This window comes from Apium graveolens, chromosome 2, assembly GCF_009905375.1.
Source record: "Apium graveolens cultivar Ventura chromosome 2, ASM990537v1, whole genome shotgun sequence".
NCBI classification, from domain to species: Eukaryota; Viridiplantae; Streptophyta; class Magnoliopsida; order Apiales; family Apiaceae; genus Apium; species Apium graveolens.
Window position 1 is genome coordinate 928924 of NC_133648.1, and position 23693 is coordinate 952616.

Genomic DNA, 23693 nt, shown 5'->3' on the forward strand with positions numbered 1-23693 from the left:
AACCTTTTATATTTACTGAAGTTCAAGAAGACTATATATATAGTAAAGCTCAAGCTGATTTTACCTTCTACAAATGTTCATCATCCAAAAGTGTATTTGACATAATTGCAGAAGACATTCCTTCTTTAAGTAGTCATGGTTTTAAAGTGTATGCCATCCATTCTCACTATGGAATTACAGAAATGCTCCTAACATCTTGCACCAAGTTGTATAATATTTCACATATCCCATTTTCTCAAGGAGGCTTGTCTTGGTCTGAACCCGATTGTGGGGATTGTGAAGCCAAGGAACAGTACTGCAAATTCAAACCAAACAGCACCACCGTCACTCAGTGCTTCCCCATACCAAAAGGTTATTTAAATTCTCAGAAATTTTCTAGATGATCCACATGTGAGGTTATGTAATTAGGTACTACTAGTAATAATCTGTGTGCGTATTAATATTTATGTTTCAATTTACAGGTCCCCCATCAAATAAGCTTCTGGTGACAGGTGAATTATAAATTCTCTTTGAACTTTGTAATCTGTTTTTCATTAGCTCTGCATAGTTATTGGTGAACTTTATATGTATGTAGGTAAAGTTGGAGGGATCTTTGTCCTGTCATTTCTACTTGTCGCCTTTTGTTATGCTATATACTCATACAAGCAAAAGAAAACTTACCAGCAGAAGATTGAAATGTTTCTGGAGGACTACAAATCCCTTAAGCCTACAAGATACTCTTATGCTGATATAAAAAAGATAAGCAATCATTTCACGGTAAAGTTAGGGGAAGGAGGCTTTGGTTCAGTGTTCAAAGGACAGCTTTCAAATGATGTTGCAGTTGCGGTTAAGGTCCTAAACGATAAGATTGATGCCAAAGAAAGTGGAGAAGATTTTATAAATGAAGTTAGTACAATTGGCTTAATCCACCATGTGAATGTGGTTCGCTTGGTTGGATATTGCGCTGATGGCTGTAGACGAGCTCTTGTTTATGAGTTTCAACCAAACAATTCCCTCGAAAAGCATGTCTATTCAGGAGAAAATCACAGTGAAGGATTCCTTGGTTGGGAAAAGATGCAAGACATTTCTCTAGGCATTGCCAAAGGTATTGAGTATCTTCACCAAGGATGTGCTCAACGAATCCTCCACTTTGACATCAAACCTCATAACATCTTGTTAGACCAAAATTTCAACCCGAAAGTCTCTGATTTTGGTTTAGCAAAGTTGTGTAACAAAGGCCAAAGCATAGTATCAATGACTATGGCTAGGGGGACAATAGGCTACATTGCACCAGAAGTATTTTCTAGGAACTTCGGAGAAGTATCATCCAAGTCAGATGTTTACAGCTTCGGGATGCTGTTACTTGAAATAGTTGGAGCAAGGAATCATACTTCAACAGGAACAGAAAACGCCAGTGAAGAATATTTCCCTGAATGGATTTTCCATCAGCTTGAGCAACGAAACAATACGACAACGAAAACGACAAGCCTGATTGAGGAAGACCTCGAAAGCATGATCCAAAGAAAGCTAACAGTTGTAGGACTTTGGTGCGTAAATTGGCATCCAGCAGACCGACCTTCTATGAAACGCGTGATTCAAATGCTACAAGCTGAACACTGCCCTGCCATACCTCCAAATCTGTTCAAATCGACAAGTTCAAGAAACGCATTCGCAGGAGTTCCTTCTAGGTTGTTTATTAGCGAGCTTGAAGTTATTTCAGAATCAGAGTGATTATTACTTGAAGCAAGATGCATAGTTCTAAATTCTTAATAATGTGTTTGTGTAAACATTGTTTTTATTTGATTAGCGTCTGTTGTAAAAACATTAAAACTGAAAAATAAAATAATCTTGCCATGTAATCTAGGAGTACTTATTACAGATGTGATATAGAATGTTGAACAGCTGTGTTGAATTAATTAAACAGTAGTTTAAGGTCGGCAAATTCGAATAAAATAAAAATAGTCATTACTAGCCGTTGTAAACAACAAACACTCTCTCTCTCTCTCTCTCCCACCAAAACTCATTACAAATCTCCAGCGCCTATTTACGACCATCTCTCTCTGCAGATTCACATCTCTCTCTGTCTCTCTCCGTATATACACTCAATTCCCTCTCTCTCTCTGTCTCTCTCTCCTTCTCTCTCCGTATTTACACTCAACTCTCTCTCTCTCTATACAAAAACTCATTAAAAATCTCAGGCGCCTATTTACCAAATAATGTCTATACTATAATATAATAACCAAATTACTATACACATATGTTATCGTACTACTAAATTACTTAATTACTTAGTAATTAAACAGATAACAGCACATACCAAAAAACAGTGATAGTTACAAATTTGTTAACTAATAAAAAACACAAAACCTCAATGAGTAATTTAATCAAACACTTAGTATGAAATACCTTAAAAACTCAAAAATTATAAACGTACAGTTAATTACCTCAATATTCATGGACATGATTGTTGTAGGGAGTAATGCGGATTGTTCTGTGGTATGATTTATGTGTTTTTTCAGTTAACTCAATTTCCTATTTGCTCAACCTCGCTCCTCTGTCTAATCTAACTCCTGCAGGAATGTGTTCAACTGTGTTGCTGTTTGTATATTTTCTTTTAAATTTAAAAATAAAAAAACGGAAGCAGGTGTGCCGTTTTGCATATTAAAAAAGGTAGGCTTTGGGCGCTGTTTGTTTATTTTTTTTAAATATAAATTGGGAAAACAGAAGAGGATGTTCCGTTTTGCATGAATTAAAAAACGGAACTTTATACGACGTTATGAGGTGACATTTTGGGTCTTTTCACCCATAAGTGACAATCTGGGCATTATTAAGTAAAATAGTGACAATCTGGGCCTTTGTTCTATGGTTTACCGTATGTACAGTGTCTACTATTTTTTAGTCATTCATCCGTCTTTTACTATTGTTATCGTTTCGGGAGAGTATTTGATGTACATTTTGACATAAATAGAAAATATAATTATCAAAACTTTTTTAAAAAAAAGAAATTTATGAATAAAAATAGAATATTTAAACTTTTATTCAGATTTTTTTTTTAAAAAGTATAGAATTATACTTTCTGTTCATCTTAAAATGCGTGTCGAACACTGTCACAGAAAATATAATTATATTTTAATATAAATAGTTAATAATTTATTAATATTTTATTGAATCAAACTCGAGCCGACCTGATCATATTTCTAGTTTTTGTCGGTGAAAGCGATTCGAGTTTTCGATCCGAATCGGAGCCTATCAATTTTTTTACGAGCTGAGTTTCGAGCTTGAAATTTAAGGTTTGGTCGAACTCGAACTCGAACTCGAGGTTGAGACCGAACTTTTTAATCGAATTCGAGCCGAGTCCGGCAGTGTTATAATAAAAATGAAATATTCATGTTATTAAAATTGAAGATTTTATGAGAATTTGTTTACCTAAATATGAGAAAATTATACAATCTACATTATTGTGTTACATATTACTGGCATCAGTACTGATGCTTGAGTATGACAAACTACATAATCTTCACACAACTAGTTATTTGTTCAATGATAATCATTTTCTTGATCATATTAAGAATTGCATCACATTATCAGTTTGAGGAGGTCTGAATAAGTTCTTGATCATCATTCGACGTTTCGTGCTGGGGACAAATCAAAGGTTTAGGAGGGATCACCAGAAGTTCGACGTCTCCTTCTAGCATTTCAATCACATTGCTCATTGAAGGACGCTCACTTGGATTCATTTGTATGCACCACATTGCTACAATGATCATCTTTTTAACCAACTCCTTCTCGTTCTCGTTAACCTCTTCCATTTCAATCTCCTTCCCTTGGCTAATCTGGTCATAGATCCATGAAGGGAAGTAAATTTGGCTAATTTGATCCTTGAATGGATTCAAATTTTTCCTTCGTCCTGCCATTTCCAGTAACAACATTCCGAAACTATAAACATCTGCCTTGTAAGAGACAGCTCCGATATTTTTGTAAAACAATTCTGGAGCCATATAACCCATTGTACCCCTTGCCGCTGTCATAGTCACTATACTTTGATCCGTGGCACGTAGTTTTGCAAGGCCAAAATCAGAAATCTTTGGATTGAAATTTTCATCCAGGAGAATATTATGAGGCTTAATATCAAAATGCAAGATTTGCATATCACAACCTCGATGCAAATACTCTATGCCATATGCCACTTTACAAGAAATCTCATAAATCTTTTCACAATTCAAAGTAGGCGTTCCTCCTCCCTCGAGAAAAATGTATTTATCAAGAGATCCGTTAGGCATGAACTCATAAATAAGAGCACGTTTTGAACCCTCAACGCAGAAACCAACAAGTCTCACAATGTTGACATGGTGGATCATACCAATTGTACCAACTTCATTGATGAAATCTTGGCCGCTAGTCTTGGATTTTGTAAGTATTTTTATAGCTACGACAAGGCCACTTCGAAGTTTTCCTTTATATACAGTACCAAAGCCCCCTTCACCCAGTTTTTCACTAAATCCTTTAGTGAACTTCTTAATCTGGGAATAGTTATACCTAATAGGCATCAGTTTGTTTTGAGCTTGCAGGAAATCTTCAATAGTACCATGCACTGATAGATGTCTCCTCCTTGATTTATAGATCAAGAACGCGGAGAGAAATGGTAGTCCACATAAGCATCTTGAAACAAAAATCATTACTGCAATAAAGACCATGTAAATTGACAAAATAGATTTTATTTGAAATTTCACACTAACAAAAACAAATCACTGTGAAACTAGCATCTCACCGAGGAGTTCTCCTAGATATGCTGTGAGGTCGTGGTGATAAGAAGCGGAAAACAATGGAAATATGTTAAAACCCCGTTTGAAAGATTATTAGATCGACTTGGAGTAAACAAATCATGAAAGTGCTTACTCATATACATTGAAGTGTTGGGATTGTAGGGGCCTTGTGTCCACATGCCTACAAGACATGCAAAGCTGTTCAGGAAACTTGAAACCTAAAGAGAACCTTGTAAGAGAATAAACATCTCTTACCTAGACTGTAGTTTGCAGCTTCTGTGCCAGTCACAATGATAAGAAGGTGGGAAAAAAACGAAAATATGTCAAAAAACCAGTTAAAAATGGATTGAGTTGAGGAGGAAATTATTGAATATTGCTCACCAGGAATCAGTATCAAAATTTCTCGCACGTAAAACCAGATCAAAAACCATAACCTACAAAAAAATGCAAAGCTCTTCAGCAGATGCCAACTCTAAAAGCAGAGGAAAAACATTACTGATTTGTTGATGAAACATAAAATACCTCCTATAAGATTTGCAATGGGTGTGCCGATTTTCAGATATTATACTCTGACAATATTGCGATTGAGTAGCATGACAGCCTAGGCAAGAAAAATACTTGAAAGGAAGCTCTATCCCATAAACCACATCTTTAATACCCAAGAAAGATGTTTTATTAATATCAGGCCATGCTGATGAAACCCAAGTTGTCTTCCGAACTAAGCAATTGTTCTCCACTTCCGAGATTTTCATTTTCCCAATGACAACGTATGAATATACTGATGATGAGGAGCAAGGAGATGTAGGAATATATCGAGTTGATGAGGATTTAGTCAGAGGAGCTGGACAATCTATATAAGTTATTGGTCTATTCAACTCCATAATCGGAGAAAAATGATCATCATAACTGTAGAAAGCATGGAGAGGAGTGGAAGAACATGAATAATTATTTCTAGCTAGCCCTGAATCAATTATTCGAACAGAAGAATTTACATAATTGATAGCCTCCACATAGAAGTCGTCTGAATGAAGTTTGATAGTAGTACGATTTTGTCTGCAGGAAAGCTCATAGCTGAGACCATGACATTTGTGTGCATGATCTTTTAGATAAAAAGGGCAGCTTATGTTATCAATATTACCGCAAGAAGAAGAAGCAAAAGAAGAAGAAGAAGCAGCAGCAGCTTTACAGCAACTGCTGGTTATTGATGCCAAGACGACAGTGATAATCAGTAACGAAGAGTACATCATTTGCACTGAATCATGCATAAATCACTGTAATAATACTAGTTACTATGAGGTGGATAATGAATTCAACAAGATTCCGTCTCTAAAATGTAGGAAAAAAGAATTATCTTCTGTTTAATATTCTTTATCTGGGTAGCAATTTATGTCCATAAATAAAGAAGAAGGTATTTTCTAGCAGGCCATCAAATAAAAAATGGGCTATCATATGCCTTGTTTTTCTTGATAATTGCAGTCAACTAAACACTCCAAACAAGTACCAATATCAATGTCACTCAAATTGTTTAGCATCACATATCAGAATAATATAATCCAGAATATCATTCTCCATGATTTTAACATTGTTTAACAGATCTGATCCGTCTGACTAATCTTTCAAAGCGGCCTGCTTGGTAGCAAGGGCCAGAGATATTTTTCTTGATAAGCAACTTACAAGTCAACATGAACATCAAAGATCAAAGTCTTTAAGTCTTTTAGCACAAGGCCTATTTAATTAGTCTTATTCGTTTTAGACTTTCATGTTTCATGCCTGTTCAATTTGTTTATCTGAAATTCCATCTTTTTTGCAGCAAGTCTTGATTTCTGTCCTGCATAAAGTCTTGATTTCTGTCCTGCATAATATTACTCTTTATCTTCTAGATTATTGCAGCATGCTTCCAGTTTTGCTGCGACTATATACTTATTAAAAAAATAATATTCCGTTATAACAAAGAATCTAGACAATGAAAAAATAAGCATGTTCTTGAAGAATTATTGCAACTCGTAAACTATTTTACTAATTGCATCTAGATAGTTTCCTGAAGCCTCTGTATAGGTCTACCCGAGTGATCTTAAATATGGTGATTTTAAATGAATTTATGTTGCTTGTACTGGTAAGCTGTATCATTAGTAAACTTGGTGTCGCAGTACTTCAACATGATGAATGCAGTGTGACAAGGTGCCATGGAGGAGACAGCAAAATCAGATTCCCGTTCCATTTGATTGATTCGGATAAAGAGAAGCAGCCGCGGTCAGATCACTGTGGCTTTCCTGTTGGCTTTGAACTCTCTTGCGGAACCATTGATCATTATAATTATCCAATGGTGAAGTTCGAGTACCAGGTCAACACCTCTCTTCCGGGACTCTATCTTTCATTCTCGGTTGAGGCCTATGTTGATTCCATCGACTACAAATCACGCCAGCTCCACTTCATATCTACGTCCACCAACGTCACACAACACTATGACTACTACTTGTCTAATTCTCCCTTCAAACCTTTTATATTTACTGAAGTTCAAGAAGACTATATATATAGTAAAGCTCAAGCTGATTTTACCTTCTACAAATGTTCATCATCCAAAAGTGTATTTGACATAATTGCAGAAGACATTCCTTCTTTAAGTAGTCATGGTTTTAAAGTGTATGCCATCCATTCTCACTATGGAATTACAGAAATGCTCCTAACATCTTGCACCAAGTTGTATAATATTTCACATATCCCATTTTCTCAAGGAGGCTTGTCTTGGTCTGAACCCGATTGTGGGGATTGTGAAGCCAAGGAACAGTACTGCAAATTCAAACCAAACAGCACCACCGTCACTCAGTGCTTCCCCATACCAAAAGGTTATTTAAATTCTCAGAAATTTTCTAGATGATCCACATGTGAGGTTATGTAATTAGGTACTACTAGTAATAATCTGTGTGCGTATTAATATTTATGTTTCAATTTACAGGTCCCCCATCAAATAAGCTTCTGGTGACAGGTGAATTATAAATTCTCTTTGAACTTTGTAATCTGTTTTTCATTAGCTCTGCATAGTTATTGGTGAACTTTATATGTATGTAGGTAAAGTTGGAGGGATCTTTGTCCTGTCATTTCTACTTGTCGCCTTTTGTTATGCTATATACTCATACAAGCAAAAGAAAACTTACCAGCAGAAGATTGAAATGTTTCTGGAGGACTACAAATCCCTTAAGCCTACAAGATACTCTTATGCTGATATAAAAAAGATAAGCAATCATTTCACGGTAAAGTTAGGGGAAGGAGGCTTTGGTTCAGTGTTCAAAGGACAGCTTTCAAATGATGTTGCAGTTGCGGTTAAGGTCCTAAACGATAAGATTGATGCCAAAGAAAGTGGAGAAGATTTTATAAATGAAGTTAGTACAATTGGCTTAATCCACCATGTGAATGTGGTTCGCTTGGTTGGATATTGCGCTGATGGCTGTAGACGAGCTCTTGTTTATGAGTTTCAACCAAACAATTCCCTCGAAAAGCATGTCTATTCAGGAGAAAATCACAGTGAAGGATTCCTTGGTTGGGAAAAGATGCAAGACATTTCTCTAGGCATTGCCAAAGGTATTGAGTATCTTCACCAAGGATGTGCTCAACGAATCCTCCACTTTGACATCAAACCTCATAACATCTTGTTAGACCAAAATTTCAACCCGAAAGTCTCTGATTTTGGTTTAGCAAAGTTGTGTAACAAAGGCCAAAGCATAGTATCAATGACTATGGCTAGGGGGACAATAGGCTACATTGCACCAGAAGTATTTTCTAGGAACTTCGGAGAAGTATCATCCAAGTCAGATGTTTACAGCTTCGGGATGCTGTTACTTGAAATAGTTGGAGCAAGGAATCATACTTCAACAGGAACAGAAAACGCCAGTGAAGAATATTTCCCTGAATGGATTTTCCATCAGCTTGAGCAACGAAACAATACGACAACGAAAACGACAAGCCTGATTGAGGAAGACCTCGAAAGCATGATCCAAAGAAAGCTAACAGTTGTAGGACTTTGGTGCGTAAATTGGCATCCAGCAGACCGACCTTCTATGAAACGCGTGATTCAAATGCTACAAGCTGAACACTGCCCTGCCATACCTCCAAATCTGTTCAAATCGACAAGTTCAAGAAACGCATTCGCAGGAGTTCCTTCTAGGTTGTTTATTAGCGAGCTTGAAGTTATTTCAGAATCAGAGTGATTATTACTTGAAGCAAGATGCATAGTTCTAAATTCTTAATAATGTGTTTGTGTAAACATTGTTTTTATTTGATTAGCGTCTGTTGTAAAAACATTAAAACTGAAAAATAAAATAATCTTGCCATGTAATCTAGGAGTACTTATTACAGATGTGATATAGAATGTTGAACAGCTGTGTTGAATTAATTAAACAGTAGTTTAAGGTCGGCAAATTCGAATAAAATAAAAATAGTCATTACTAGCCGTTGTAAACAACAAACACTCTCTCTCTCTCTCTCTCCCACCAAAACTCATTACAAATCTCCAGCGCCTATTTACGACCATCTCTCTCTGCAGATTCACATCTCTCTCTGTCTCTCTCCGTATATACACTCAATTCCCTCTCTCTCTCTGTCTCTCTCTCCTTCTCTCTCCGTATTTACACTCAACTCTCTCTCTCTCTATACAAAAACTCATTAAAAATCTCAGGCGCCTATTTACCAAATAATGTCTATACTATAATATAATAACCAAATTACTATACACATATGTTATCGTACTACTAAATTACTTAATTACTTAGTAATTAAACAGATAACAGCACATACCAAAAAACAGTGATAGTTACAAATTTGTTAACTAATAAAAAACACAAAACCTCAATGAGTAATTTAATCAAACACTTAGTATGAAATACCTTAAAAACTCAAAAATTATAAACGTACAGTTAATTACCTCAATATTCATGGACATGATTGTTGTAGGGAGTAATGCGGATTGTTCTGTGGTATGATTTATGTGTTTTTTCAGTTAACTCAATTTCCTATTTGCTCAACCTCGCTCCTCTGTCTAATCTAACTCCTGCAGGAATGTGTTCAACTGTGTTGCTGTTTGTATATTTTCTTTTAAATTTAAAAATAAAAAAACGGAAGCAGGTGTGCCGTTTTGCATATTAAAAAAGGTAGGCTTTGGGCGCTGTTTGTTTATTTTTTTTAAATATAAATTGGGAAAACAGAAGAGGATGTTCCGTTTTGCATGAATTAAAAAACGGAACTTTATACGACGTTATGAGGTGACATTTTGGGTCTTTTCACCCATAAGTGACAATCTGGGCATTATTAAGTAAAATAGTGACAATCTGGGCCTTTGTTCTATGGTTTACCGTATGTACAGTGTCTACTATTTTTTAGTCATTCATCCGTCTTTTACTATTGTTATCGTTTCGGGAGAGTATTTGATGTACATTTTGACATAAATAGAAAATATAATTATCAAAACTTTAAAAAAAAAAAGAAATTTATGAATAAAAATAGAATATTTAAACTTTTATTCAGATTTTTTTTTAAAAAGTATAGAATTATACTTTCTGTTCATCTTAAAATGCGTGTCGAACACTGTCACAGAAAATATAATTATATTTTAATATAAATAGTTAATAATTTATTAATATTTTATTGAATCAAACTCGAGCCGACCTGATCATATTTCTAGTTTTTGTCGGTGAAAGCGATTCGAGTTTTCGATCCGAATCGGAGCCTATCAATTTTTTTACGAGCTGAGTTTCGAGCTTGAAATTTAAGGTTTGGTCGAACTCGAACTCGAACTCGAGGTTGAGACCGAACTTTTTAATCGAATTCGAGCCGAGTCCGGCAGTGTTATAATAAAAATGAAATATTCATGTTATTAAAATTGAAGATTTTATGAGAATTTGTTTACCTAAATATGAGAAAATTATACAATCTACATTATTGTGTTACATATTACTGGCATCAGTACTGATGCTTGAGTATGACAAACTACATAATCTTCACACAACTAGTTATTTGTTCAATGATAATCATTTTCTTGATCATATTAAGAATTGCATCACATTATCAGTTTGAGGAGGTCTGAATAAGTTCTTGATCATCATTCGACGTTTCGTGCTGGGGACAAATCAAAGGTTTAGGAGGGATCACCAGAAGTTCGACGTCTCCTTCTAGCATTTCAATCACATTGCTCATTGAAGGACGCTCACTTGGATTCATTTGTATGCACCACATTGCTACAATGATCATCTTTTTAACCAACTCCTTCTCGTTCTCGTTAACCTCTTCCATTTCAATCTCCTTCCCTTGGCTAATCTGGTCATAGATCCATGAAGGGAAGTAAATTTGGCTAATTTGATCCTTGAATGGATTCAAATTTTTCCTTCGTCCTGCCATTTCCAGTAACAACATTCCGAAACTATAAACATCTGCCTTGTAAGAGACAGCTCCGATATTTTTGTAAAACAATTCTGGAGCCATATAACCCATTGTACCCCTTGCCGCTGTCATAGTCACTATACTTTGATCCGTGGCACGTAGTTTTGCAAGGCCAAAATCAGAAATCTTTGGATTGAAATTTTCATCCAGGAGAATATTATGAGGCTTAATATCAAAATGCAAGATTTGCATATCACAACCTCGATGCAAATACTCTATGCCATATGCCACTTTACAAGAAATCTCATAAATCTTTTCACAATTCAAAGTAGGCGTTCCTCCTCCCTCGAGAAAAATGTATTTATCAAGAGATCCGTTAGGCATGAACTCATAAATAAGAGCACGTTTTGAACCCTCAACGCAGAAACCAACAAGTCTCACAATGTTGACATGGTGGATCATACCAATTGTACCAACTTCATTGATGAAATCTTGGCCGCTAGTCTTGGATTTTGTAAGTATTTTTATAGCTACGACAAGGCCACTTCGAAGTTTTCCTTTATATACAGTACCAAAGCCCCCTTCACCCAGTTTTTCACTAAATCCTTTAGTGAACTTCTTAATCTGGGAATAGTTATACCTAATAGGCATCAGTTTGTTTTGAGCTTGCAGGAAATCTTCAATAGTACCATGCACTGATAGATGTCTCCTCCTTGATTTATAGATCAAGAACGCGGAGAGAAATGGTAGTCCACATAAGCATCTTGAAACAAAAATCATTACTGCAATAAAGACCATGTAAATTGACAAAATAGATTTTATTTGAAATTTCACACTAACAAAAACAAATCACTGTGAAACTAGCATCTCACCGAGGAGTTCTCCTAGATATGCTGTGAGGTCGTGGTGATAAGAAGCGGAAAACAATGGAAATATGTTAAAACCCCGTTTGAAAGATTATTAGATCGACTTGGAGTAAACAAATCATGAAAGTGCTTACTCATATACATTGAAGTGTTGGGATTGTAGGGGCCTTGTGTCCACATGCCTACAAGACATGCAAAGCTGTTCAGGAAACTTGAAACCTAAAGAGAACCTTGTAAGAGAATAAACATCTCTTACCTAGACTGTAGTTTGCAGCTTCTGTGCCAGTCACAATGATAAGAAGGTGGGAAAAAAACGAAAATATGTCAAAAAACCAGTTAAAAATGGATTGAGTTGAGGAGGAAATTATTGAATATTGCTCACCAGGAATCAGTATCAAAATTTCTCGCACGTAAAACCAGATCAAAAACCATAACCTACAAAAAAATGCAAAGCTCTTCAGCAGATGCCAACTCTAAAAGCAGAGGAAAAACATTACTGATTTGTTGATGAAACATAAAATACCTCCTATAAGATTTGCAATGGGTGTGCCGATTTTCAGATATTATACTCTGAAAATATTGCGATTGAGTAGCATGACAGCCTAGGCAAGAAAAATACTTGAAAGGAAGCTCTATCCCATAAACCACATCTTTAATACCCAAGAAAGATGTTTTATTAATATCAGGCCATGCTGATGAAACCCAAGTTGTCTTCCGAACTAAGCAATTGTTCTCCACTTCCGAGATTTTCATTTTCCCAATGACAACGTATGAATATACTGATGATGAGGAGCAAGGAGATGTAGGAATATATCGAGTTGATGAGGATTTAGTCAGAGGAGCTGGACAATCTATATAAGTTATTGGTCTATTCAACTCCATAATCGGAGAAAAATGATCATCATAACTGTAGAAAGCATGGAGAGGAGTGGAAGAACATGAATAATTATTTCTAGCTAGCCCTGAATCAATTATTCGAACAGAAGAATTTACATAATTGATAGCCTCCACATAGAAGTCGTCTGAATGAAGTTTGATAGTAGTACGATTTTGTCTGCAGGAAAGCTCATAGCTGAGACCATGACATTTGTGTGCATGATCTTTTAGATAAAAAGGGCAGCTTATGTTATCAATATTACCGCAAGAAGAAGAAGCAAAAGAAGAAGAAGAAGCAGCAGCAGCTTTACAGCAACTGCTGGTTATTGATGCCAAGACGACAGTGATAATCAGTAACGAAGAGTACATCATTTGCACTGAATCATGCATAAATCACTGTAATAATACTAGTTACTATGAGGTGGATAATGAATTCAACAAGATTCCGTCTCTAAAATGTAGGAAAAAAGAATTATCTTCTGTTTAATATTCTTTATCTGGGTAGCAATTTATGTCCATAAATAAAGAAGAAGGTATTTTCTAGCAGGCCATCAAATAAAAAATGGGCTATCATATGCCTTGTTTTTCTTGATAATTGCAGTCAACTAAACACTCCAAACAAGTACCAATATCAATGTCACTCAAATTGTTTAGCATCACATATCAGAATAATATAATCCAGAATATCATTCTCCATGATTTTAACATTGTTTAACAGATCTGATCCGTCTGACTAATCTTTCAAAGCGGCCTGCTTGGTAGCAAGGGCCAGAGATATTTTTCTTGATAAGCAACTTACAAGTCAACATGAACATCAAAGATCAAAGTCTTTAAGTCTTTTAGCACAAGGCCTATTTAATTAGTCTTATTCGTTTTAGACTTTCATGTTTCATGCCTGTTCAATTTGTTTATCTGAAATTCCATCTTTTTTGCAGCAAGTCTTGATTTCTGTCCTGCATAAAGTCTTGATTTCTGTCCTGCATAATATTACTCTTTATCTTCTAGATTATTGCAGCATGCTTCCAGTTTTGCTGCGACTATATACTTATTAAAAAAATAATATTCCGTTATAACAAAGAATCTAGACAATGAAAAAATAAGCATGTTCTTGAAGAATTATTGCAACTCGTAAACTATTTTACTAATTGCATCTAGATAGTTTCCTGAAGCCTCTGTATAGGTCTACCCGAGTGATCTTAAATATGGTGATTTTAAATGAATTTATGTTGCTTGTACTGGTAAGCTGTATCATTAGTAAACTTGGTGTCGCAGTACTTCAACATGATGAATGCAGTGTGACAAGGTGCCATGGAGGAGACAGCAAAATCAGATTCCCGTTCCATTTGATTGATTCGGATAAAGAGAAGCAGCCGCGGTCAGATCACTGTGGCTTTCCTGTTGGCTTTGAACTCTCTTGCGGAACCATTGATCATTATAATTATCCAATGGTGAAGTTCGAGTACCAGGTCAACACCTCTCTTCCGGGACTCTATCTTTCATTCTCGGTTGAGGCCTATGTTGATTCCATCGACTACAAATCACGCCAGCTCCACTTCATATCTACGTCCACCAACGTCACACAACACTATGACTACTACTTGTCTAATTCTCCCTTCAAACCTTTTATATTTACTGAAGTTCAAGAAGACTATATATATAGTAAAGCTCAAGCTGATTTTACCTTCTACAAATGTTCATCATCCAAAAGTGTATTTGACATAATTGCAGAAGACATTCCTTCTTTAAGTAGTCATGGTTTTAAAGTGTATGCCATCCATTCTCACTATGGAATTACAGAAATGCTCCTAACATCTTGCACCAAGTTGTATAATATTTCACATATCCCATTTTCTCAAGGAGGCTTGTCTTGGTCTGAACCCGATTGTGGGGATTGTGAAGCCAAGGAACAGTACTGCAAATTCAAACCAAACAGCACCACCGTCACTCAGTGCTTCCCCATACCAAAAGGTTATTTAAATTCTCAGAAATTTTCTAGATGATCCACATGTGAGGTTATGTAATTAGGTACTACTAGTAATAATCTGTGTGCGTATTAATATTTATGTTTCAATTTACAGGTCCCCCATCAAATAAGCTTCTGGTGACAGGTGAATTATAAATTCTCTTTGAACTTTGTAATCTGTTTTTCATTAGCTCTGCATAGTTATTGGTGAACTTTATATGTATGTAGGTAAAGTTGGAGGGATCTTTGTCCTGTCATTTCTACTTGTCGCCTTTTGTTATGCTATATACTCATACAAGCAAAAGAAAACTTACCAGCAGAAGATTGAAATGTTTCTGGAGGACTACAAATCCCTTAAGCCTACAAGATACTCTTATGCTGATATAAAAAAGATAAGCAATCATTTCACGGTAAAGTTAGGGGAAGGAGGCTTTGGTTCAGTGTTCAAAGGACAGCTTTCAAATGATGTTGCAGTTGCGGTTAAGGTCCTAAACGATAAGATTGATGCCAAAGAAAGTGGAGAAGATTTTATAAATGAAGTTAGTACAATTGGCTTAATCCACCATGTGAATGTGGTTCGCTTGGTTGGATATTGCGCTGATGGCTGTAGACGAGCTCTTGTTTATGAGTTTCAACCAAACAATTCCCTCGAAAAGCATGTCTATTCAGGAGAAAATCACAGTGAAGGATTCCTTGGTTGGGAAAAGATGCAAGACATTTCTCTAGGCATTGCCAAAGGTATTGAGTATCTTCACCAAGGATGTGCTCAACGAATCCTCCACTTTGACATCAAACCTCATAACATCTTGTTAGACCAAAATTTCAACCCGAAAGTCTCTGATTTTGGTTTAGCAAAGTTGTGTAACAAAGGCCAAAGCATAGTATCAATGACTATGGCTAGGGGGACAATAGGCTACATTGCACCAGAAGTATTTTCTAGGAACTTCGGAGAAGTATCATCCAAGTCAGATGTTTACAGCTTCGGGATGCTGTTACTTGAAATAGTTGGAGCAAGGAATCATACTTCAACAGGAACAGAAAACGCCAGTGAAGAATATTTCCCTGAATGGATTTTCCATCAGCTTGAGCAACGAAACAATACGACAACGAAAACGACAAGCCTGATTGAGGAAGACCTCGAAAGCATGATCCAAAGAAAGCTAACAGTTGTAGGACTTTGGTGCGTAAATTGGCATCCAGCAGACCGACCTTCTATGAAACGCGTGATTCAAATGCTACAAGCTGAACACTGCCCTGCCATACCTCCAAATCTGTTCAAATCGACAAGTTCAAGAAACGCATTCGCAGGAGTTCCTTCTAGGTTGTTTATTAGCGAGCTTGAAGTTATTTCAGAATCAGAGTGATTATTACTTGAAGCAAGATGCATAGTTCTAAATTCTTAATAATGTGTTTGTGTAAACATTGTTTTTATTTGATTAGCGTCTGTTGTAAAAACATTAAAACTGAAAAATAAAATAATCTTGCCATGTAATCTAGGAGTACTTATTACAGATGTGATATAGAATGTTGAACAGCTGTGTTGAATTAATTAAACAGTAGTTTAAGGTCGGCAAATTCGAATAAAATAAAAATAGTCATTACTAGCCGTTGTAAACAACAAACACTCTCTCTCTCTCTCTCTCCCACCAAAACTCATTACAAATCTCCAGCGCCTATTTACGACCATCTCTCTCTGCAGATTCACATCTCTCTCTGTCTCTCTCCGTATATACACTCAATTCCCTCTCTCTCTCTGTCTCTCTCTCCTTCTCTCTCCGTATTTACACTCAACTCTCTCTCTCTCTATACAAAAACTCATTAAAAATCTCAGGCGCCTATTTACCAAATAATGTCTATACTATAATATAATAACCAAATTACTATACACATATGTTATCGTACTACTAAATTACTTAATTACTTAGTAATTAAACAGATAACAGCACATACCAAAAAACAGTGATAGTTACAAATTTGTTAACTAATAAAAAACACAAAACCTCAATGAGTAATTTAATCAAACACTTAGTATGAAATACCTTAAAAACTCAAAAATTATAAACGTACAGTTAATTACCTCAATATTCATGGACATGATTGTTGTAGGGAGTAATGCGGATTGTTCTGTGGTATGATTTATGTGTTTTTTCAGTTAACTCAATTTCCTATTTGCTCAACCTCGCTCCTCTGTCTAATCTAACTCCTGCAGGAATGTGTTCAACTGTGTTGCTGTTTGTATATTTTCTTTTAAATTTAAAAATAAAAAAACGGAAGCAGGTGTGCCGTTTTGCATATTAAAAAAGGTAGGCTTTGGGCGCTGTTTGTTTATTTTTTTTAAATATAAATTGGGAAAACAGAAGAGGATGTTCCGTTTTGCATGAATTAAAAAACGGAACTTTATACGACGTTATGAGGTGACATTTTGGGTCTTTTCACCCATAAGTGACAATCTGGGCATTATTAAGTAAAATAGTGACAATCTGGGCCTTTGTTCTATGGTTTACCGTATGTACAGTGTCTACTATTTTTTAGTCATTCATCCGTCTTTTACTATTGTTATCGTTTCGGGAGAGTATTTGATGTACATTTTGACATAAATAGAAAATATAATTATCAAAACTTTTAAAAAAAAAAGAAATTTATGAATAAAAATAGAATATTTAAACTTTTATTCAGATTTTTTTTAAAAAGTATAGAATTATACTTTCTGTTCATCTTAAAATGCGTGTCGAACACTGTCACAGAAAATATAATTATATTTTAATATAAATAGTTAATAATTTATTAATATTTTATTGAATCAAACTCGAGCCGACCTGATCATATTTCTAGTTTTTGTCGGTGAAAGCGATTCGAGTTTTCGATCCGAATCGGAGCCTATCAATTTTTTTACGAGCTGAGTTTCGAGCTTGAAATTTAAGGTTTGGTCGAACTCGAACTCGAACTCGAGGTTGAGACCGAACTTTTTAATCGAATTCGAGCCGAGTCCGGCAGTGTTATAATAAAAATGAAATATTCATGTTATTAAAATTGAAGATTTTATGAGAATTTGTTTACCTAAATATGAGAAAATTATACAATCTACATTATTGTGTTACATATTACTGGCATCAGTACTGATGCTTGAGTATGACAAACTACATAATCTTCACACAACTAGTTATTTGTTCAATGATAATCATTTTCTTGATCATATTAAGAATTGCATCACATTATCAGTTTGAGGAGGTCTGAATAAGTTCTTGATCATCATTCGACGTTTCGTGCTGGGGACAAATCAAAGGTTTAGGAGGGATCACCAGAAGTTCGACGTCTCCTTCTAGCATTTCAATCACATTGCTCATTGAAGGACGCTCACTTGGATTCATTTGTATGCACCACATTGCTACAATGATCATCTTTTTAACCAACTCCTTCTCGTTCTCGTTAACCTCTTCCATTTCAATCTCCTTCCCTTGGCTAATCTGGTCATAGATCCATGAAGGGAAGTAAATTTGGCTAATTTGATCCTTGAATGGATTCAAATTTTTCCTTCGTCCTGCCATTTCCAGTAACAACATTCCGAAACTATAAACATCTGCCTTGTAAGAGACAGCTCCGATATTTTTGTAAAACAATTCTGGAGCCATATAACCCATTGTACCCCTTGCCGCTGTCATAGTCACTATACTTTGATCCGTGGCACGTAGTTTTGCAAGGCCAAAATCAGAAATCTTTGGATTGAAATTTTCATCCAGGAGAATATTATGAGGCTTAATATCAAAATGCAAGATTTGCATATCACAACCTCGATGCAAATACTCTATGCCATATGCCACTTTACAAGAAATCTCATAAATCTTTTCACAATTCAAAGTAGGCGTTCCTCCTCCCTCGAGAAAAATGTATTTATCAAGAGATCCGTTAGGCATGAACTCATAAATAAGAGCACGTTTTGAACCCTCAACGCAGAAACCAACAAGTCTCACAATGTTGACATGGTGGATCATACCAATTGTACCAACTTCATTGATGAAATCTTGGCCGCTAGTCTTGGATTTTGTAAGTATTTTTATAGCTACGACAAGGCCACTTCGAAGTTTTCCTTTATATACAGTACCAAAACCCCCTTCACCCAGTTTTTCACTAAATCCTTTAGTGAACTTCTTAATCTGGGAATAGTTATACCTAATAGGCATCAGTTTGTTTTGAGCTTGCAGGAAATCTTCAATAGTACCATGCACTGATAGATGTCTCCTCCTTGATTTATAGATCAAGAACGCGGAGAGAAATGGCAGTCCACATAAGCATCTTGAAACAAAAATCATTACTGCAATAAAGACCATGTAAATTGACAAAATAGATTTTATTTGAAATTTCACACTAACAAAAACAAATCACTGTGAAACTAGCATCTCACCGAGGAGTTCTCCTAGATATGCTGTGAGGTCGTGGTGATAAGAAGCGGAAAACAATGGAAATATGTTAAAACCCCGTTTGAAAGATTATTAGATCGACTTGGAGTAAACAAATCATGAAAGTGCTTACTCATATACATTGAAGTGTTGGGATTGTAGGGGCCTTGTGTCCACATGCCTACAAGACATGCAAAGCTGTTCAGGAAACTTGAAACCTAAAGAGAACCTTGTAAGAGAATAAACATCTCTTACCTAGACTGTAGTTTGCAGCTTCTGTGCCAGTCACAATGATAAGAAGGTGGGAAAAAAACGAAAATATGTCAAAAAACCAGTTAAAAATGGATTGAGTTGAGGAGGAAATTATTGAATATTGCTCACCAGGAATCAGTATCAAAATTTCTCGCACGTAAAACCAGATCAAAAACCATAACCTACAAAAAAATGCAAAGCTCTTCAGCAGATGCCAACTCTAAAAGCAGAGGAAAAACATTACTGATTTGTTGATGAAACATAAAATACCTCCTATAAGATTTGCAATGGGTGTGCCGATTTTCAGATATTATACTCTGACAATATTGCGATTGAGTACCATGACAGCCTAGGCAAGAAAAATACTTGAAAGGAAGCTCTATCCCATAAACCACATTTTTAATACCCAAGAAAGATGTTTTATTAATATCAGGCCATGCTGATGAAACCCAAGTTGTCTTCCGAACTAAGCAATTGTTCTCCACTTCCGAGATTTTCATTTTCCCAATGACAACGTATGAATATACTGATGATGAGGAGCAAGGAGACGTAGGAATATATCGAGTTGATGAGGATTTAGTCAGAGGAGCCGGACAATCTATATAAGTTATTGGTCTATTCAACTCCATAATCGGAGAAAAATAATTATCATAACTGTAGAAAGCATGGAGAGGAGTGGAAGAACATGAATAATTATTTCTAGCTAGCCCTGAATCAATTATTCGAACAGAAGAATTTACATAATTGATAGCCTCCACATAGAAGTCGTCTGAAAGAAGTTTGATAGTAGTACGATTTTGTCTGCAGGAAAGCTCATAGCTGAGACCATGACATTTGTGTGCATGATCTTTTAGATAAAAAGGGCAGCTTATGTTATCAATATTACCGCAAGAAGAAGAAGCAAAAGAAGAAGAAGAAGCAGCAGCAGCTTTACAGCAACTGCTGGTTATTGATGCCAAGACGACAGTGATAATCAGTAACGAAGAGTACATCATTTGCACTGAATCATGCATAAATCACTGTAATAATACTAGTTACTATGAGGTGGATAATGAATTCAACAAGATTCCGTCTCTAAAATGTAGGAAAAAAAATTATCTTCTGTTTAATATTCTTTATCTGGGTAGCAATTTATGTCCATAAATGAAGAAGAAGGTATTTTCTAGCAGGCCATCAAATAAAAAAAGGGCTACCATATGCCTTGTTTTTCTTGATAATTGCAGTCAACTAAACACTCCAAACAAGTACCAATATCAATGTCACTCAAATTGTTTAGCATCACATATCAGAATAATATAATCCAAAATATCATTCTCCATGATTTTAACATTGTTTAAAAGATCTGATCCGTCTGACTAATCTTTCAAAGCGGCCTGCTTGGTAGCAAGGGCCAGAGATATTTTTCTTGATAAGCAACTTACAAGTCAACATGAACATCAAAGATCAAAGTCTTTAAGTCTTTTAGCACAAGGCCTAGTTAATTAGTCTTATTCGTTTTAGACTTTCATGTTTCATGGCTGTTCAATTTGTTTATCTGAAATTCCATCTTTTTTGCAGCAAGTCTTGATTTCTGTCCTGCATAAAGTCTTAATTTCTGTCCTGCATAATATTACTCTTTATCTTCTAGATTATTGCAGCATGCTTCCAGTTTTGCTGCGACTATATACTTATTAAAAAAATCATATTCCGTTATAACAAAGAATCTAGACAATGAAAAAATAAGCATGTTCTTGAAGAATTATTGCAACTCGTAAACTATTTTACTAATTGCATCTAGATAGTTTCCTGAAGCCTCTGTATAGGTCTACCCGAGTGATCTTAAATATGGTGATTTTAAATGAATTTATGTTGCTTGTACTGGTAAGCTGTATCATTAGTAAACTTGGTGTCGCAGTATTTCAAGATGATGAATGCAGTGTGACAAGGTGCCTTGGCGGAGACAGCAAAATCAGATTCCCGTTCCATTTGATTGATTCGGATAAAGAGAAGCAGCCGCGGTCAGATCACTGTGGTTTTCCTGTTGGCTTTGAACTCTCTTGCGGAACCATTGATCAATATAATTATCCTTCTTATTCTTATTATCCAATGGTGAAGTTCGAGTACCAGGTCAGCACCTCTCTTCCGGGACTCTATCTTTCATTCTCTGTTGAGGCCTACGTTGATTCCATCGACTACAAATCACGCCAGCTCCACTTCATATCTAAGTCCACCAACTTCACACATCACTATGACTACTACTTGTCTAATTCTCCCTTCAAACCTTTTACATTTAGTGGAGTTCAAGAATACAATACTTTAAAAACTCAAACTGATTTTACCTTTTACAACTGTTCATCAACAAACAATGAAGTTTACATATATGGTGCAGACATTCCTTCTTTAAGTGGTCATGGTTTTAAAGTGTATGCCATCCATTCTCACTCTGGAATTACAGAAGTTTACCTAACATCTTGCACCAAGTTGTATAATATTTCACATATACCATTTTACGAAGGAGGCTTGTCTTGGTCTGAACCCAATTGTGGGGATTGTGAAGCCAAGGAACAGTACTGTAAATTCAAACCAAACAGCACCACCATCACTCAGTGCTTCCCCATACCAAAAGGTTATTTAAATTCTCAGAAATTTTCTAGATGATCCACATGTGAGGTTATGTAATTAGGTACTACTAGTAATAATCTGTATGCGTATTAATATTTATGTTTCAATTTACAGGTCCCCCATCAAATAAGCTTCTGGTGACAGGTGAATTATAAATTCTCTTTGAACTTTGTAATCTGTTTTTCATTAGCTCTGCATAGTTATTGGTGAACTTTATATGTATGTAGGTAAAGTTGGAGGGATCTTTGTCCTGTCATTTCTACTTGTCGCCTTTTGTTATGCTATATACTCATACAAGCAAAAGAAAACTTACCAGCAGAAGATTGAAATGTTTCTGGAGGACTACAAATCCCTTAAGCCTACAAGATACTCTTATGCTGATATAAAAAAGATAAGCAATCATTTCACGGTAAAGTTAGGGGAAGGAGGCTATGGTTCAGTGTTCAAGGGACAGCTTTCAAATGATGTTGCAGTTGCAGTTAAGGTCCTAAACGATAAGGTTGATGCCAAAGGAAGTGGAGAAGATTTTATAAATGAAGTTAGTACAATCGGCTTGATCCACCATGTCAATGTGGTTCGCTTGGTTGGATATTGCGCTGATGGCTGTAGACGAGCTCTTGTTTATGAGTTTCAACCAAACAATTCCCTCGAAAAGCATGTCTATTCAGGAGAAAATCACAGTGAAGGATTCCTTGGTTGGGAAAAGATGCAAGACATTTCTCTAGGCATTGCCAAAGGTATTGAGTATCTTCACCAAGGATGTGCCCAACGAATCCTCCACTTTGACATCAAACCTCATAACATCTTGTTAGACCAAAATTTCAACCCGAAAGTCTCTGATTTTGGTTTAGCAAAGTTGTGTAACAAAGGCCAAAGCATAGTATCGATGACTATGGCTAGGGGGACAATAGGCTACATTGCACCAGAAGTATTTTCTAGGAACTTCGGAGAAGTATCATCCAAGTCAGATGTTTACAGCTTCGGGATGCTGTTACTTGAAATAGTTGGAGCAAGGAATCACATTTCAATAGGAACAGAAAACGCCAGTGAAGTATATTTCCCTGAATGGATTTTCCATCAGCTTGAGCAACGAAACAATACGACAACGACAACGACAAGCCTGATTGAGGAAGACCTCGAAAGCATGATCCAGAGAAAGCTAACAGTTGTAGGACTTTGGTGCGTAAATTGGCATCCAGCAGACCGACCTTCTATGAAACGCGTGATTCAAATGCTACAAGCTGAACACTGCCCTGCCATACCTCCAAATCCGTTCAAATCGACAAGTTCAAGAAACGCATTCGCAGGAGTTCCTGCTAGGTTGTTTACCAGCGAGCTTGAAGTTATTGCAGAATCAGAGTGATTATTACTTGAAGCAAGATGCCAGTTCAAGATTCTGTAAACATAGTTCTAAATTCTTAATAATCTGTTTGTGTAAACATTGTTTTTATCTGATTAGCGTCTGTTGTAAAAACATTAAAACTGAAAAATAAAATAATCTTGTCATGTAATCTAGGAGTACTTATTACAGATGTTATATAGAATGTTGAACAGCTGTGTTGAATTAATTAAACAGTAGTTTAACGTCGGAAATTTTGAATAAAATAAAAATAGTCATTACTAGCCGTTGTAA

At 35.9% G+C, this 23693-nt stretch overlaps 7 protein-coding genes and 2 long non-coding RNA genes across 12 annotated transcripts; 4 read left to right on the forward strand and 5 right to left on the reverse strand.

The window, feature by feature from the left end:
- The first annotated feature begins 155 nt into the window (after nt 1-155).
- LOC141706585 (rust resistance kinase Lr10-like) lies at nt 156-1838 on the forward strand. The gene is made up of 3 exons (XM_074509353.1): nt 156-351; nt 462-491; nt 575-1838. The coding sequence occupies exons 1-3, from the start codon at nt 183-185 to the stop codon at nt 1708-1710; spliced, it is 1335 nt and encodes a 444-aa protein (XP_074365454.1). The 5' UTR covers nt 156-182; the 3' UTR covers nt 1711-1838.
- A 1535-nt stretch (nt 1839-3373) lies between these two features.
- Nucleotides 3374-6143, reverse strand: LOC141706578 (rust resistance kinase Lr10-like). Of its 2 annotated transcripts, XM_074509343.1 has the most exons (6): nt 5265-6143; nt 5124-5176; nt 4998-5018; nt 4876-4923; nt 4748-4768; nt 3374-4657 (listed from the first exon to the last, which is right to left on the reverse strand). In XM_074509343.1, exons 1-6 carry the CDS (start codon nt 6005-6007, stop codon nt 3564-3566), a joined length of 1980 nt encoding a protein of 659 aa, XP_074365444.1. In that variant the 5' UTR covers nt 6008-6143; the 3' UTR covers nt 3374-3563. The 2 variants fall into 2 exon arrangements, with proteins under 2 accessions (XP_074365444.1, XP_074365445.1); XM_074509344.1 differs by lacking the exon at nt 4748-4768.
- Nucleotides 6144-6285: 142 nt separating this feature from the next.
- LOC141706583 (rust resistance kinase Lr10-like) lies at nt 6286-9072 on the forward strand. Its single transcript, XM_074509352.1, has 3 exons — nt 6286-7585; nt 7696-7725; nt 7809-9072. The coding sequence occupies exons 1-3, from the start codon at nt 6820-6822 to the stop codon at nt 8942-8944; spliced, it is 1932 nt and encodes a 643-aa protein (XP_074365453.1). The 5' UTR covers nt 6286-6819; the 3' UTR covers nt 8945-9072.
- On the reverse strand, nt 7128-9951 carry LOC141706587 (uncharacterized). The gene is made up of 3 exons (XR_012568862.1): nt 9658-9951; nt 7299-7529; nt 7128-7177 (listed from the first exon to the last, which is right to left on the reverse strand). It is a non-coding gene; the product is annotated as an uncharacterized LOC141706587 (long non-coding RNA).
- A 654-nt stretch (nt 9952-10605) lies between these two features.
- On the reverse strand, nt 10606-13376 carry LOC141706580 (rust resistance kinase Lr10-like). Of its 2 annotated transcripts, XM_074509348.1 has the most exons (6): nt 12498-13376; nt 12357-12409; nt 12231-12251; nt 12109-12156; nt 11981-12001; nt 10606-11890 (listed from the first exon to the last, which is right to left on the reverse strand). In XM_074509348.1, the coding sequence occupies exons 1-6, from the start codon at nt 13238-13240 to the stop codon at nt 10797-10799; spliced, it is 1980 nt and encodes a 659-aa protein (XP_074365449.1). In that variant the 5' UTR covers nt 13241-13376; the 3' UTR covers nt 10606-10796. The 2 variants fall into 2 exon arrangements, with proteins under 2 accessions (XP_074365449.1, XP_074365450.1); XM_074509349.1 differs by lacking the exon at nt 11981-12001.
- A 142-nt stretch (nt 13377-13518) lies between these two features.
- Nucleotides 13519-16305, forward strand: LOC141706582 (rust resistance kinase Lr10-like). The gene is made up of 3 exons (XM_074509351.1): nt 13519-14818; nt 14929-14958; nt 15042-16305. Exons 1-3 carry the CDS (start codon nt 14053-14055, stop codon nt 16175-16177), a joined length of 1932 nt encoding a protein of 643 aa, XP_074365452.1. The 5' UTR covers nt 13519-14052; the 3' UTR covers nt 16178-16305.
- Nucleotides 14361-17184, reverse strand: LOC141706588 (uncharacterized). The gene is made up of 3 exons (XR_012568863.1): nt 16891-17184; nt 14532-14762; nt 14361-14410 (listed from the first exon to the last, which is right to left on the reverse strand). It is a non-coding gene; the product is annotated as an uncharacterized LOC141706588 (long non-coding RNA).
- Nucleotides 17185-17837: 653 nt separating this feature from the next.
- Nucleotides 17838-20545, reverse strand: LOC141706579 (rust resistance kinase Lr10-like). 2 transcript variants are annotated; one of them, XM_074509345.1, is made up of 6 exons: nt 19730-20545; nt 19589-19641; nt 19463-19483; nt 19341-19388; nt 19213-19233; nt 17838-19122 (listed from the first exon to the last, which is right to left on the reverse strand). In XM_074509345.1, the coding sequence occupies exons 1-6, from the start codon at nt 20470-20472 to the stop codon at nt 18029-18031; spliced, it is 1980 nt and encodes a 659-aa protein (XP_074365446.1). In that variant the 5' UTR covers nt 20473-20545; the 3' UTR covers nt 17838-18028. The 2 variants fall into 2 exon arrangements, with proteins under 2 accessions (XP_074365446.1, XP_074365448.1); XM_074509347.1 differs by lacking the exon at nt 19213-19233.
- Nucleotides 20546-20735: 190 nt separating this feature from the next.
- On the forward strand, nt 20736-23571 carry LOC141706591 (rust resistance kinase Lr10-like). Its single transcript, XM_074509354.1, has 3 exons — nt 20736-22064; nt 22175-22204; nt 22288-23571. Exons 1-3 carry the CDS (start codon nt 21284-21286, stop codon nt 23421-23423), a joined length of 1947 nt encoding a protein of 648 aa, XP_074365455.1. The 5' UTR covers nt 20736-21283; the 3' UTR covers nt 23424-23571.
- The last annotated feature ends 122 nt before the right edge of the window (nt 23572-23693 follow it).

Bases quoted from the DNA above. Each gene is read 5' to 3' on its own strand.
- LOC141706585 (XM_074509353.1), top strand. From the start codon at position 183: ATGCTCCTAACATCTTGCACCAAGTTGTATAATATTTCACATATCCCA. The intron at 352-461 runs GTTATTTAAATT...TTCAATTTACAG, and splicing joins GTGCTTCCCCATACCAAAAG to GTCCCCCATCAAATAAGCTT. The intron at 492-574 runs GTGAATTATAAA...ATATGTATGTAG, and splicing joins AAATAAGCTTCTGGTGACAG to GTAAAGTTGGAGGGATCTTT.
- LOC141706578 (XM_074509343.1), bottom strand. From the start codon at position 6,007: ATGCATGATTCAGTGCAAATGATGTACTCTTCGTTACTGATTATCACT. The intron at 4,924-4,997 runs GTAAGAGATGTT...CATGTCTTGTAG, and splicing joins AGCTGCAAACTACAGTCTAG to GCATGTGGACACAAGGCCCC. The intron at 4,658-4,747 runs GTGAGATGCTAG...TCTTTATTGCAG, and splicing joins ATATCTAGGAGAACTCCTCG to TAATGATTTTTGTTTCAAGA.
- LOC141706583 (XM_074509352.1), top strand. From the start codon at position 6,820: ATGGTGATTTTAAATGAATTTATGTTGCTTGTACTGGTAAGCTGTATC. The intron at 7,586-7,695 runs GTTATTTAAATT...TTCAATTTACAG, and splicing joins GTGCTTCCCCATACCAAAAG to GTCCCCCATCAAATAAGCTT. The intron at 7,726-7,808 runs GTGAATTATAAA...ATATGTATGTAG, and splicing joins AAATAAGCTTCTGGTGACAG to GTAAAGTTGGAGGGATCTTT.
- LOC141706580 (XM_074509348.1), bottom strand. From the start codon at position 13,240: ATGCATGATTCAGTGCAAATGATGTACTCTTCGTTACTGATTATCACT. The intron at 12,252-12,356 runs GTGAGCAATATT...TGACTGGCACAG, and splicing joins AATTTTGATACTGATTCCTG to AAGCTGCAAACTACAGTCTA. The intron at 12,002-12,108 runs GTAAGCACTTTC...ACGACCTCACAG, and splicing joins CAACACTTCAATGTATATGA to CATATCTAGGAGAACTCCTC.
- LOC141706582 (XM_074509351.1), top strand. From the start codon at position 14,053: ATGGTGATTTTAAATGAATTTATGTTGCTTGTACTGGTAAGCTGTATC. The intron at 14,819-14,928 runs GTTATTTAAATT...TTCAATTTACAG, and splicing joins GTGCTTCCCCATACCAAAAG to GTCCCCCATCAAATAAGCTT. The intron at 14,959-15,041 runs GTGAATTATAAA...ATATGTATGTAG, and splicing joins AAATAAGCTTCTGGTGACAG to GTAAAGTTGGAGGGATCTTT.
- LOC141706579 (XM_074509345.1), bottom strand. From the start codon at position 20,472: ATGCATGATTCAGTGCAAATGATGTACTCTTCGTTACTGATTATCACT. The intron at 19,642-19,729 runs GTATTTTATGTT...ATTTTTTTGTAG, and splicing joins CATTGCAAATCTTATAGGAG to GTTATGGTTTTTGATCTGGT. The intron at 19,484-19,588 runs GTGAGCAATATT...TGACTGGCACAG, and splicing joins AATTTTGATACTGATTCCTG to AAGCTGCAAACTACAGTCTA.
- LOC141706591 (XM_074509354.1), top strand. From the start codon at position 21,284: ATGGTGATTTTAAATGAATTTATGTTGCTTGTACTGGTAAGCTGTATC. The intron at 22,065-22,174 runs GTTATTTAAATT...TTCAATTTACAG, and splicing joins GTGCTTCCCCATACCAAAAG to GTCCCCCATCAAATAAGCTT. The intron at 22,205-22,287 runs GTGAATTATAAA...ATATGTATGTAG, and splicing joins AAATAAGCTTCTGGTGACAG to GTAAAGTTGGAGGGATCTTT.